Raw genomic sequence first — 13410 nt, 5'->3', positions numbered from 1 at the left:
CAGCGGCTCCTCCTGGTGACGGGCTCCAGGCGGGTGCTGTAGTTGTCGCTTCATCCGATGTAGGTTTCCATCTGGAGGCTCCTCAGAAGTGCATAGCTGAAACGAGTGGTCACTTGAAACACAGTCATGCCAGTTACTATAGAACAAGTTTGTAAAAGTTGATGATCTCCAAGTTAGGGAAGAAATTCATGAAAATGATCATTGCTGTGTGGCCTGATTGGGGCGTGTATTGATTTGTTGTCTCTGATCTTCAGCTTACACATTTTATCTTACCGCCTTTACTATCTTTTGGTGGGATGATTTAAAAGGAGATACACTGTCTGTAAAGTTTCTTCTGATTATGAAAATAGTAGAAGAAGCCCATTTGGATCAGATACTGAATTCCTAGGAAGAAGGAAGAGCAGCCCGCTCCCGTGCTGCAGCCCAGGTGTCACCTCTGGGGGCCGTGGCTTTTCAGCTGTCCGCATATAAGCGTTCAGAGATGAGTGCTGGGGTCTCCCGGGCTTGGCAGTTCTGTGGCCCCTGCGTGGCTCCGCTGTGCCTGCTCTGCTACCTGCTGGCTGCCTGAGTCCGGGGACTCGCCCAGCCATGTGGCTTCGCGTCTGACCCGGCGTCGCCTCGGGGGTTGACAGTGAGCTCTCAGTGGACGCCGGTCACTGCCGTTTGGCCAGTGACTCTGGGGGCTCCCCCTCTGTCAAGCAGGCTGACTGTGAGAATATGGCGGTCGTCGTTAGGTGGGCACCCCCAGGCTCCCAGGGTCCCCCTGCGGGCGAGTGGTGACTCTCTCTCCTGTGCAGGCTCTGCGAGCGGGACCCCTACCAGCTGTACCAGCGGCTGGAGCAGCAGGCCAGAGAGTACGTGCTAGAGATGAAGGTCCGGCTTCTGCGGCAGCTGTCGGCCGCGTCCAGGGTGAAGTCGCCGTCTGCCCTGCAGGGCCCCCCGCAAGCGCACCAGTTCATCTCCCTGCTCCTCGAGGAGTACGGTGCCCTGTGCCAGGCAGCGCGCACCATCAGCACCTTCCTCGGCACCCTGGTGAGTCGGCTACGTCCCCTGCCCGGGGCGGGGGGCGGGGGCGGGGGGTCTGGAGGCCCGTCACGCCCCTCCCCTCCTCCGAGATGTGCAGGCGGGGCTGGGGGCCTGATTCCTCTCCTCTTTCTCTCCCCTCTGGACTTGGCTGCTGGATGAAAGCCGAAATACTGCTCGGGGACCTTGGGTCCTGGGGGCACGGCGCGGGGACCGTGTGAGGTGAGGGCCGGAGTGGGTGACAGTAGGAAGGAGACAGAGGAGTGGCTGTGCTGTGAATTCTGCAGATGGGGGCTGTGTTCTCAGGTGGAGTGCAGAGCATGGGGACGGCAGGGCACCTGTGTCCGGCCCCCCGGCTCGCTGTTACTGATCTACTCACCAGCCCAGCGCTGGACTGAGGATAGGGTCATAGAGCCACGTGAGACGCTGACCCCCTGTGGGCGGTCTCTGACTGCCTCAGAAGGGAAATGACCACAGCGGGGTGGAAGGAGGCCTCTGGTAGAAACTCAGCTCCTGGGCCTGGTCCTCGACAGCCTCAGGTGCACCCGCCGGCTGGACAGAGGGACGAGCCGTCTTTGCTTTCTTGACTTACTAATAGTCTGTGGAGTTTCTCATCATCACTCAAATTTTACTATTGAGTGAGTTCATTGGGCTGGTTTTGGGTGCTTTCTTAGTGGTAAAACTGCATTTTGAAACAAATGCAGTAACCAGTGGTTCCGAAGGTTTTAAGCATAAGGTCTTTATGTGACTCTAAAGTTGAGAGACCTCGATAGAAAAATTAACCATTTTGCAGGTAGTTTCGGGGGGTTCACAGAGCTCCTCAAGCGGCATCACTTCAGTAGAGCATTGCCGTTCCCGCAAGTGAGTCCCGAAAACCTCGAGGGAAGCACCCACCGTGAGAAAATGAGCGGGTGAATGCATGGGCGGGCGGCTACGCTCTTCCGCACCGAGCCTGAGGGGCTGACTCCTGGGCGTCCCAAGCAGCACCCGCCCCTGGCTCACTGAATGTCTCCCCGTCCTCCAGAAGTCCAGCTCCCCTGCCGCTTCCCCTGTGCCAGCACTGGCCTGAGCCTGGTGCACAGAGCAGTGCGGAGAGCTGCTGCTGCCCCCCAGCCAGCCAGGGCCAGCTCAGCCTCACCCTCCTTGGCCGGTTAGAGTGCACGCCATCTTACTCAGCTACCGGAAAATAGTTTGAACCGTGTTTATTGAGCATAAGCTCTAAGCTCAGAATACAGCTATTTGGTCAGTGATCTATTTCACTTGCTTTGCACGTGGAGATACTCACTTTGGTTTCCAGTGAGACACCACACCAGTAACCTGGACTCTTCCTTCCTCCAGGGGAGACAGCTGAGCTCTGGATAACACAGGCTAAAACAAGGTAGAACCTTTTAAAACGCATTGCTGAGTTGGCATGAAAGGCAAGAAGCCTTGGAGGGAAAAACAAATCGAAAGCTGGTGGAATCCTGAGAAAGTCATGTGCTCAGAAGCCAGCATTCCCTCCAAAGATTTCTTCTCGTCCTGGGAGAAAGGAGGTACAGCCTAGGTCCAGCACGTAATGCTGGGACCACAGATGATCACAGCTTCTGTGAGGGGGCAGGAGAGACCCTGCCGACAGGAGGGACAGCAAGGGCCTGTGCCTAGGGTGACCTTGGCAGGGGTGGGGGGCTGTTGATGTGATGTGAAAACCCCCAAACCTAGAAGTCAGTGAGTCGGGCAACACGCAGATCCCCTCTGCAAGCTCACTTCATCCCATGTAACCACTGTACCGTCGTCACACCTGAGAAAACTGATGGTGATTTCTGTGCGCTCAGAAAAATGTCCCAGTTATCTCAAAAATCTCTTTTTGTGTTTGGGGTATTCAAACCGGATTGAGAACAGTTCACAGATTTATAACAGCGTCTTTCCAGGTCTACCCCGTGATCTGAGCAGGGTAGGAGTTGACAGAGCCGAGGTGAGCTTAACTTCCAAGTCCGTGTCTCAGAGTCTCAGCATTTTTGGACTTGGACGCCTTTCCGTTTAAAAACTGAGAGCCCCAAATAGCATTTGTTTGTGCAGATTTTATCTATCAATATTTACTGTGGTGAAATTAAAACGGAGAAATTTAAAGATATTCATTAAATCACTTTTAAAATAACAGCTCATTGCATAACATAGACAGCATATCTCTAAATAAAAAAACTGTTTTCCAAAACAAAACGTTTAGTAAGAAGAGGGGTACCGTTTACATGTTTGCACATCTCTTTAGTGTCTGGCTTAACGGAGGACATATGTGTTCTTACATCTGCTTCTGTGCTCCGTGTGTCTTCATAGGTGGTTTTGGTTGAAGTTTTTGAAGAAAATTGGGCCTCCCACAGATATGTATTTGGAAGAATAGTCTAATAGACTTTTCAGTTTGTTGTGGAAATTCTTCTTTGAGAGAATACACCGGAGTCCCAGTGCTTCTTAATGGTAGGCTGCAGTGTAGAACCTGAAACCAGGTCACTGAGCTGAGCCGGCTCTGTTCCGTCACAGGCCACTGGTGTAGCTCACGCTTCAGGTCGTTTTCTAGCATCAGACTTCGGTCATTTTGAAAACACTGGTTCACTGAGTGAGCTACACAGATCTTGCTGAAGATATTCAGTGTCATGTTAGGCAACACGATATTCAATATAAAAAATGGCCTTTGTCACCATCCCTGTGACCCTCCTCAGAAAGATCTTTAAATGTGGAGAAGCTTCAAGGCCACAGTGGCAGATGTAAGTTTTCCAAAGTTCTGATTTTTGCTTGAGAGCTCGGATTTTGGGATTGGCCACAAGTGGGGTCAGTTGTCCTTGAAGCAGCAAGCTCCCTCGCCGTGCACACCTTGCCAGCTCACGCTGTGCTCACTCCCTTAGCCTCTCTGGAGACAGCCCCTCCGGCCCTCCTGCTGCCGCAGGACCACGGACCGTGTCAGGGCGTAGAGAGGTGTCTTCAAACACATGCCTTTCCTGGGAAATGTGCTCGTGCCCCTGGGCATCAAACCGGCCACAGGTTTTCTAATGATTGTACACACTGAAATAAAGCTGGGACCAAAGTTAGGCCTCCATTCACCTAGGAAATGCCTTCCCAGGCTGTAAGAATTGTGAAATCTGAATTTCCATTTACAAGGCCAGAAGAATCTTGAATCTCCAGCTGTTTCTCAAGCTCTGCTGTAGGACTTGACTGTACACACTTCCTCTTTCTTCTTCCAACCCCCAAGCACCTCCCTGCAGGTGAAGTGAGAAGTGAGAGTGGTTTAGGTGGAAGTGCCTAGGCTCAGGTCATCCGGGAGCTTTTTCTTTGGCCTCCGGCTGGGGCAGCACCAAGTCTCCGCCGACCCCCGGGTCTCGTCTCTCGTAGCAGCTGTGGCAGCACCCCCCCCCAGCACACCCCGTCCCCCCAGGCACTGTTTCTGGCCTGTGGATGGGGCACGGCAGCAGCAAGTTCAGGGTGGCCCACGGGAAGTACTCGCGCTACTAGCGTGTGTCGTTGTCCCAAGTTGATCTGAGGTTGTGAAACGAGCTTGGGGTCTGCTGTTGCTCTTGCATGACTCACCTGGAAGTATAATTTCAGATTTCATAAAAAATGTCAAACACCTTCCTCATAAATCGGTCTTTACCTTTATTACCTTTAGTTAATGTGAGCCCAAATCCAGAGCTGTGGTCCCACCCTTGCAAGTATTGTAACTCAGTGCCCAGGGTTGCTCACAGGCTGGCGGGCAGGGACTGTTGACTCTGTCCCAGAGATTGACAGGGGAGACCAGGCAGGACCTCGGCTCTCCTGGACGCCTTCCCTGGACCCTCTGTCGTCTGGCTGAGGGCCTAGTCTGGCTGCTGCCTTAGCTCCTTTGTCATGGAGACAAATCATAAATCAGACCGTCGCCAATCCTCTGTCCCCTGGGGACTCCCGGCAGTCAGGGACCTGCTGCGCTAGTCTCTGTGTCCTCGTGCTGGCACAGCGCCTGTGCAGAGTGGCCTCTGCTGAAGTGTGTGACACATGTCCTTTCCTCACTGCCTCGGTGGCTATGTCATTATTACAAGCCCGTTCTTAAAATTATGTGCTTGTAATCAGGCCTCATTCCAGGCCTTGGGCCTAGTTTTTCGGTTCCCAGGCCCTGGTCTTCTGCCCCACCCAGCTTTCCTGTATCGTAATTGCTCCGAGAGGTGCTGTGTGTGAAACAAGAATGATAAAACTTAGACCTGGGAGGCACTGGTGTTTCGGTTAAACGTGCAAGTGAGGACAGGCACTGGGAACGTTGCCAGAGTCGAGGGCTTGAGGCTCCCTGCAGGTGCCATAGATGCCCTCCTGCAGATGTCATAGATGCCCTGCCGAGCCTCTGTGCAGGTCTCGAGTACAGGCAGAGGGCTGCGTGCAACCCGAGAGCAGGTGTGCGTGCATGGTAGGGCAGGAGCACACGTGCTCGGCAGCGTCCTGCAGGTGTGTGCTGACCCTCAGTTGCTCTTTCAGCCCCTCCGTCCGCCCAGTGATCAGGGCACAGAGCAATGGGCTCTCCACGTGTAGATCGTGTCCTGACGTCTCCAGGTGTCATAATTTCAGCTCAGTGGGGCTACACAGTAAATAGGAACAGGCCAGTACATGGGGTGGCATGAGTCACCTGTTCAGAGGGGACTGGAGTGTGATGCCCAGTGAAGCCTCTCCAGACTGTCCGTCACTCAGGTGAGGAATGTTTCCCCAGGTGCGAGGTGATGCACCACGAGTAGTGTACGTGTGACTGACAGACGGACGTGTGGGTTCACACACGCGTGGTTGCGGCCAGAGCTGTTGAATATGAACGCTGCACGTGGGGAGGTCGTGGCGCTGTCTGCCCCGGTCACCCTGTCCTCTCTGGAGGTCACTCGCTGTGATGGCCAGAATGCTTCCAAATGTTCAAAAGTTGTTGTCGAAAGTAACTGATGAGGTTGCCCATGTTTAGCAGGGAAAGAAAGAGCTGACCTTCCACGCATTGTCACTAGCAGGGAAGTTACTGTGTCTGTCAGAACGGGAGACTTCTCCAGACAGGCTCAGAAGTGATGGTCCTTCGGCATAGAGGATTTGTATGCGTTTACTTAGGTCGTTTGAGAGGTAGGGCTTGCAGTACATTTGGGAGGCATGGTTATGAGAAATGGCTGCTGGACGTGTGCGCTGGTTTCTCTCTTTTCTGTCCCCTCATCTGTGTGCATCTTGCCACCCCTCTGTTTTGTGTTGAGTCATTTGGAAGGGAGGCTGGATGCACAGGGAGTAGCAACCCCTCATGAGCAGAATGTTCTGGGCCTGGACAGAGGGATGTGGGTTTGGGGGCGGGGGGAGAAACCCTTCTGGGAATTTTTCAGTCGTTGATTGGATGTATCTTCTGTGTATCTATCTAACTAGGAAAATGAACACTTGAAAAAGTTCCAGGTGACGTGGGAGCTGCACAATAAGCACCTCTTTGAAGATCTGGTCTTTTCGGAGCCGCTTCTGCAGAGCAGCCTGCCGGCACTGGTGTCGCAGATCAGGTACTCGGTCTTCACCTGCATGTGTCCTGCTGGCGTGACGGCGTGCTCCTGTCCCTGGGGTGCAGCAGGTGCGCACCTGAATGCCACTGCAGGGGCAGTTCTTGCCAGAACATTACCGGGCTTAGGGGAAAATACAGTTTGGGTAGAAAGCTCAAAACCCAAAGAGTAATACGATTGAACTTTAAAACAATAAACCCAGTATCATTGCTACTAAGGTTTAGCATCACGGATTTCTCCTGAATAAGGAAAAGCTGCGGTAAACATAGCAGTTCACTTGACAAGTCCCAGGCTTTGCCAGGTGGCTGTGGTGTGGTCTGTGCTGGGGCACTTGGGGGGCCGAGGGAGGGCTGGTGGTGCTGAGGGGCTCTGGGCCGCTAGGGGAGGTATTAGACACTCTGTCAGGTCTCTCAAGCATTCGCTCCACATCGCGGCTCATGGCTTGGGTTCTTCTTACTGCTGTAGAGCTTCCGTGGGGCTTCATCAGGTGTGCCAAGCCCGGAGTCCCAAGTATAGCCTCAGGTCGCTTGCCCTGGTGAGGGGGAAGGGGAAAGTGCAGCCGGGGGTGCTTGCTCCGAGGTGGCTTGACAAATTGGGCCCCTCCTTGGATGTGCTGTCCCCGTGCTAGAGAGCCAGGTGTGAGCTACCTCAGCCCTGCAGCGGGTCATTTCGTTCCTCATCTGCTTACCACCTGTGAACAGGTCCCCAGGTGGATGTGCTGTCCCTGTGCTAGAGAGCCAGGTGTGAGCTACCTCAGCCCTGCAGCGGGTCATTTCGTTCCTCATCTGCTTACCACCTGTGAACAGGTCCCCAGGCTGTAGGCGCATCATAGACCAGCACGGACTGCAGTCATCTTGGTGTAAAGGTCCACACCGAAATACGGCTGGGCCAGATTCGCAGAGAAGGGGAATCCTTTGTACGTCACTGTATTATTGTTGTAGTTAACTTACACGGTAGTCACCTTTTTCTTTTTTCCTCTTGAAATCCATGTTTCAGTCCAGTCTTTGTTTCCTGTATTCCTAACTCCTATTTGAGGGGTCCTAGCTATTCCCACTTCTCACCCTTACCTCCGGAGCAAGAATAACCTTAAAAGCAGCTGGGGAAGGAGGACTGGGGCCAAGGTGGTCAGGACAAAGAGTTACTGGTGTGGCCCGCACCCTGCTTCCAGCAGCTCCCACACCACCGCCTGCGTCCCGCCCACTCCGACAGCGCCGTTACGTTCCATGGTGGGTGCACAGAGACATGCGTGTCCTGTACGAGTGTCCATGTCTCCATGAGACGTGAGCGACCCTCATGGAGATTGTGCCCAGTTACGATGCTCAAACCCAGCAAGAACACTTCTTATAAAAAGACGTGCGTCTTGTGTGTGCGTGGGGGGGTGGGGGTAGGGGCCCTCATAGCAGCATTCCAGGGTATTTAGCCTTGTTTTTTCTTTTTCTGGTGAGCCAGGGAGTTTGATGGGCCTCTCATCAAACCATGGGTGGGTGGCAGAAACCTGAAACGTGTTGTAGAACCCCACTTTTTCCTGTGCCCTGGCTCTGGATTTCTCATCTTGCTCGTTGCGAATGGTCGTCAGTCTCCAAAGATCAGCAGCGGTTTAGAGTCTTCAGTGTTAATCCTGGGGCCAAGCTGCAGAGTTGCTCCCAGGAGCGGGTGAGGGACAGGGTGCATAGAGATGAGGATGGAAGCTGGGGAGAAGGCAAGCAGGGCGTTCCCCAGGAGTCTGGGGCGCCAGAAGGAGCCATTCCTTCGAGTTCCCCAGGGGACACTTTTGTTGGACCCAAGAACAATTCAGATTTGAGCTTCTAGTTTACAGATACCTAGTTAACAACTCCAAAAAATTTTGTGACAACTTATATACAAACACTACCCCCTAAAGTAATAACTATGTCTGTGGCACACAAAATCCATAGTTGTGAGTATCTTAACACTGACACTTTGTCTCTGGGCCTGCATTTTGTTTAACTTTATTATAAAGTAAAATACAGATACAGAAAACTACACAAAATAAATGTAAGCTGAATGGATTGATAGCAGGTGAACATCCCTTAGCCCCAACCCAGCGTGCTCACCTAGAAGCAAGTCCGTCTGCATGCCCCACCGGGCCCAGGAGCCTCGCCCAGAGCTGTCACTCAGTTGTCTTGCACAGCGATCCCGTGATTCCCTTTCTTTATTCTCTCTCTTTTTGTTTTTTTTGGCCACACTGTCCGGCATGCGGGATCTTAGCTTCCCGACCAGGGATCAAACGTGTGCTCCCTGCAGTGGAAGCGTGGAGTCTTAGACCACTGGACCGCCAGGGAAGTCCCCCTTTCTTTATTCTCTTATTACTCATGTGCATTTCCATAGTCTTGCCTGCTTTTTTATTTGCTGTCGGTATTTTTTCCTCTTTTTTTAAATACAGATGATCTACCCAAAGGTTGACTTCATTCAAGGAACTAACTTAATTTAGGAAAGTTATGTCTCTCTGTTTTTTAACAGCTTTATTGAGATAGAATTCACACACCATATAGTTCACTAGTTTAAAGTGTACAATTCAATAGCATTAATTACATTTATAACGTTGGGCAACTGTCACCACTATTTCCAAAACTTGGATGTCACCCCAGATAGAGACTGTGTCACCGTTAAACACTGACCTCCACTCCTGGCCCCTTTTTCTCCGTGCCTTTTGAGATGCTTTAACATGCAGGCCCCCACCCCTATCCACTCTCCCTCACAACTTACCCATTAAGGAACCAGCTCCGTTTGTCGTGTAGCGATGCCAGGGTCTGGGTCCTCCAGCAGGCCACTGTCTGTGCTGCCTGAGAGTTCGTGTGAAACCAGAAGCTCTGTCAGACTCTGCTTCCATCCCTCTGGCAAGACCAGGAGCCCCGTTGTGTCTCCTTATTTGTTGTGGTGGTTTTAGTAGCTATTGCCCAATTTGGTCTTTAAGTATATTGATATATTCATTGTTAGGGGAATGTTTAATTAGGCTTGTAAGTAAACGTACCTGAACTGATTTTATCTCATTTTCCTTATCACTTATTGTTTCACATAGACGATATTCATAATAGATATTACCAGCTGTTAACTGTCATGTGTTTGCAGAGTGAATATGTAGGTAGTAACCTGTCTGCTGACCCATTGATGCTGTTGACCCTGAGGACACTTTCTGCAGTCTAGCAGCTCCCTGTTTCCTCTCTGGACTCCAGCCCTGTGCCTACAGCTTGTGCTCTGAGTGCCCCACCACAGAAGTCCCAGGACCCCCGGCTGCTTTGCCCTCCACTGGCTCTAAGTAGAGTCTGCGCGTAGGACAGGAGGGGAGCGGTTCTCACCTCGGGCAGGAGCGGGGGAGAGCATGAGTCCTCTCCGCCTCCACCCCAGTCTTCTGGGTGGCCTAACAGGCAAGGTGGGGTTTGCACGAAGAGTGGAAATCAGCTTGTGACAAGCAGGGTTGCAGAGGCAGGGGTTGAGGAGAAGACCGCTGCCTCGTGGGCTGCCGTGCTCTCAGGCCTGGGGGCACCCACGTGCTGGGTGGAGCCAGGGGGGCCTCGAGAGGCCCTGGATTCTGGGTCTTGAGGACTTCTGTTTCCTGGGGACAGCCTCGGTGTCTGAGCCAGCCCCATCACCGCGTGGGTCACGTCATGCCCTTTCCTGGCTCTGGGCTTTCCCGCACAGCTTTTCAGTGACCCTGTTTTCCGCGTGCTCCCTCCTTGAAGTGATGGAGCCGGTGTAGACGGCTTCGGCAAGAATGAGTCCATTCGCACGACGTGCATCTTTATGCAGTGGTCACCAGGGTGGAAAGGAAGGTGTCTACACCCATGGAAAAGTTCTTGTTTTTACATCGCTATTGTTTATTTTCATTATAAAATTATTAGATTGTCATTGCAATACAATTCTGAAAGCAAAGGAAACCCTGAAGAGGTAGGTAAGGTAGGTACCATAAACAACTGGGTGCTGCTTCCAGATTTTTTCCAGTGTCCACGCCTCCCACACGTGTGCGTCTTTACACGTGGTGACGTAGTCCTCTCCTCACTTAACATGGGAGCGTCTCCATTTCAAAACGTCTGTAAGTGCATGTGTGTCTGAGTCTGAGTGTGAGCACGTAGGTGTAACTTAGTGTGTGATTAGAAGGCGTGTCTGGTGTGGTATCGCTGACCCCAGCGGGTCACGTGCAGTTCTTTCGTGTAAACAGCAGTGATTATTAAGCCTGCGCACCACTTTGTGCTCCTCAGCAATTGTACATGGGGCCTTTGATTTTGAAATTCTTTGTTACGAGGCCTTTATCGCCATTGCTTTGGTACAGATGTTGACACGTTTAGGTATTAGGAAAAGGAACGGTGTCTGAAGATAACCTGCCTGTGAGCCTGCACCCCTCCCCCACTCTCCCGCTTCTCTCCCATGCCACCCTCCTCTTGAGAAGCCCAGGTGTTTACCTCTATTTGTGTCTTTTGTTTTCTGTTTATTTTCTCGTCTGCCATCTTACCATCTTTCTTAGCAAGATACACAGAGTAAATAAGACTATGATTATATTTTTTATTGAACTGAATTTCTTGTTTTACTTGATTTGAAAACCGGGTGCAAATTTTGTATTTCTCATTAAATGTTTTGTTCTCTCTGTGTCAGTGAATCTCAGTAGGGAAAACAGTTCACGACCCCACATCCAGTGAACTGAATCTCTGCACCTTAGTCTCTGTAGAACAGCGTGACTCACCACTCATTTTTTTCTTAGGAGCTGTTGCTTCCTGGAGCGTCTTCTCTAGGCCAGACTCTGTCGTGGGTGCCTGGGCTGTGTGCTTAACTCATCCCGCACAGCAGCCTCGTGGGGTGTGTGGTGGTGCCCCATTTGCCACCTCGGGAGGGGAGATGATGGCCAGGGTGCTGAAAGGCCTCTCTCCCCAGGCTGGGGACCACGACGCACGACACCTGCAACGAGGACACGTACAGCACCCTGCTGCAGCGGTACCAGCGCTCCGAGGAGGAGCTGCGCGGGGTGGCCGAGGAGTGGCTGGAGTGCCAGAAGAGGATTGACGCCTACGTGGATGAGCAGGTGGGTGCGCACCGCTGGGACGGCCGCAAGGAGCCCGCTGCGAGGGGCCATGTGCCCAGGGGAGGGGTGCGAGCGGGGGCTCCCAGCTGCTGTTGCTCCGGAGGGGACGCCCAGCCATGCCCTCAGGGTCAGCTGCCGGTCAGGCCCCTGCCGGCCTGGGTACAGCCACGGTCACGGGCACAGGCTGCTGCCCAGACTCGGTGCTGCCGGCGGGGGCCTCTGAGGCCTTTGGAAATGGCTGAACCTTGCCGTGTCAGGACCCGTTTACTGAACACTGGCCACACGTGAGCTTCAGAGCCCATTCTCCCCCCGTCCCTAAGCATGTCGAGCGGGAGCGCAGACACGAACACACACGGCTGTGCTGGGCAGGTGGTCTGCAGGGGTGGAGGAGGGTAGAAGGCAGGCGCTGCTGTGGGGATGGGGCCCGCGGGCAGGGCTTCCAGCCGGCATCCCGGCCGGCCAGCCCGCCTTTCTAAAACCCCCAGGAGGGTTGGGCAGGGGAGGCGTTCAGCATGGACCTTTTCCAGGCTACCGCAGGGTGTGAGGAGTAATAAGGAAACAGTGACAGCTCCGTGTTGTACTTTTGAGGCTGTAGGAAAACAGAACCTTGGTTCTGGTGTAAGGCGGGTGCTGGTGCAGTGTCTGCCTGGGATCCTGGGTGCCGCCTGGCCGCTGGCTGTGACGCTTCGTCTCGGCGTTGCCACCTGAGCATGGTGAGGGATTGGGAAGAAGGAAGGGACTGGCGTGTGCCCACGTCACTGTTCGTTCCAGCCTCGCTCGGTGTTTCGTGTGGCAGTTCTCCCTCTGCAGCCTCAGGGACCGTTACTCTAAGTAGTCTCTCATTCAGAAGCTAGGAGAGCGGTTCCGACCATATTCTCCCGCGTGATCCTGGCCTTCCCCTCTGTCAGGTGCGCCTTGGCAACGCGACAACTCGGCGCTGTCGAGCTGAGCTTGTCTTGGGCAGGTGGCTCCGCCGGCGCCATGCGCTTGGCCTCTTCCACAGTTGCTGCATGTGCAGCACGTGGCCTCGGGAGCCACTCTGTGCCTGGCCCACGCTCCCCGCTGTTCTGGGGCCCCCGGGGCACTCGAATTCTCCAGCTGTGGCTCGTTGCTGACCACTGCCGCCTCAGCTTCGGCCGCTGTGGGGGCAGGGCTGGCCCCAGGTTGCTTGGCTGGCCTGAGGCTGGCAAATGTAGGCACGGGGTCAGGGAGCCGTGCATCCTCCACCTGTGCATCCTCCACCTGGACCTGCAGCCAGCTCGGCCCCTGAGGCCTGTGCAGCCAGGCTGCCAGCAGCTGAGTCACTCCGAGGCAGGGGAGCAGACAGCTCCCTCCCCCCTGCCGCCTGCACGTGCACCAGCCCGTTTGCAGGAGTTTGCTGTCCGGGTAGCAGAGGGCACAGGAGCCCGGAGGGGAGACTGCTGCATGGGGACAGGGGCTGTTGCCTGTTCCTCGGGGTGTTCTGGACTCAGGTCCTGCGGAGGACCCTGAGGGGCATTTGGCGCCAGGCCCTGCCCCAGATTGGTTGTGAGCCTCATTCAAGCCTTTCCTCTCCCTGGGCCTTACTTAGTCTCCCACTTGTGAAATGACAGAATCAGATTAGATGACATTTTGGTTCTGTTTGAGCCTTTGTATTATATAATTCTGAATCAGTTGTGTGTGTGTGTGGTTACTAAAAAGAGGACCGCAGTAAACAGTCCCTTGTGTTCTGAATTGAGCTGCACCGAGCCGGTTAGTGGGTTACCTTTAGAGGAAACCCCACGTCAGTTAAGTGCGGTGGTTTATCCAGAGTACAGAGGAGAGGGGAGAATTGGGAGCCCTGGTTTCCCGGGACGTTGGGGCATCAGTTCTCTGTGAAGGAGGGACCTT

General features: G+C 53.7%; 1 protein-coding gene across 6 annotated transcripts in view; it reads left to right on the top strand.

The window, feature by feature from the left end:
- The window catches only part of FAM193A (family with sequence similarity 193 member A), a 104494-nt gene that overhangs the window by 28568 nt on the left and 62516 nt on the right, over positions 1–13410 (top strand). For all 6 annotated transcript variants that reach the window (XR_003795604.1, XM_029235422.1, XM_029235424.1 and 3 more), the window contains exons 4-6: positions 798–1032; positions 6391–6515; positions 11394–11541. Coding sequence is in view for 5 of the 6 variants with exons in the window: in XM_029235422.1 (XP_029091255.1) it covers positions 798–1032; positions 6391–6515; positions 11394–11541 (508 nt within the window). In the remaining variant the exon portion in view is untranslated. The remainder of the gene's footprint in view (positions 1–797; positions 1033–6390; positions 6516–11393; positions 11542–13410) is intronic.

The sequence above is a fragment of the Monodon monoceros genome, unplaced genomic scaffold (genome assembly GCF_005190385.1).
Source record: "Monodon monoceros isolate NGI ecotype Baffin Bay Population unplaced genomic scaffold, NGI_Narwhal_1 Super_Scaffold_20, whole genome shotgun sequence".
NCBI lineage: Eukaryota > Metazoa > Chordata > Mammalia > Artiodactyla > Monodontidae > Monodon > Monodon monoceros.
The sequence above is the reverse complement of the archived record's forward strand: the minus strand, read 5'-3'. Positions and strand labels throughout refer to the sequence as shown.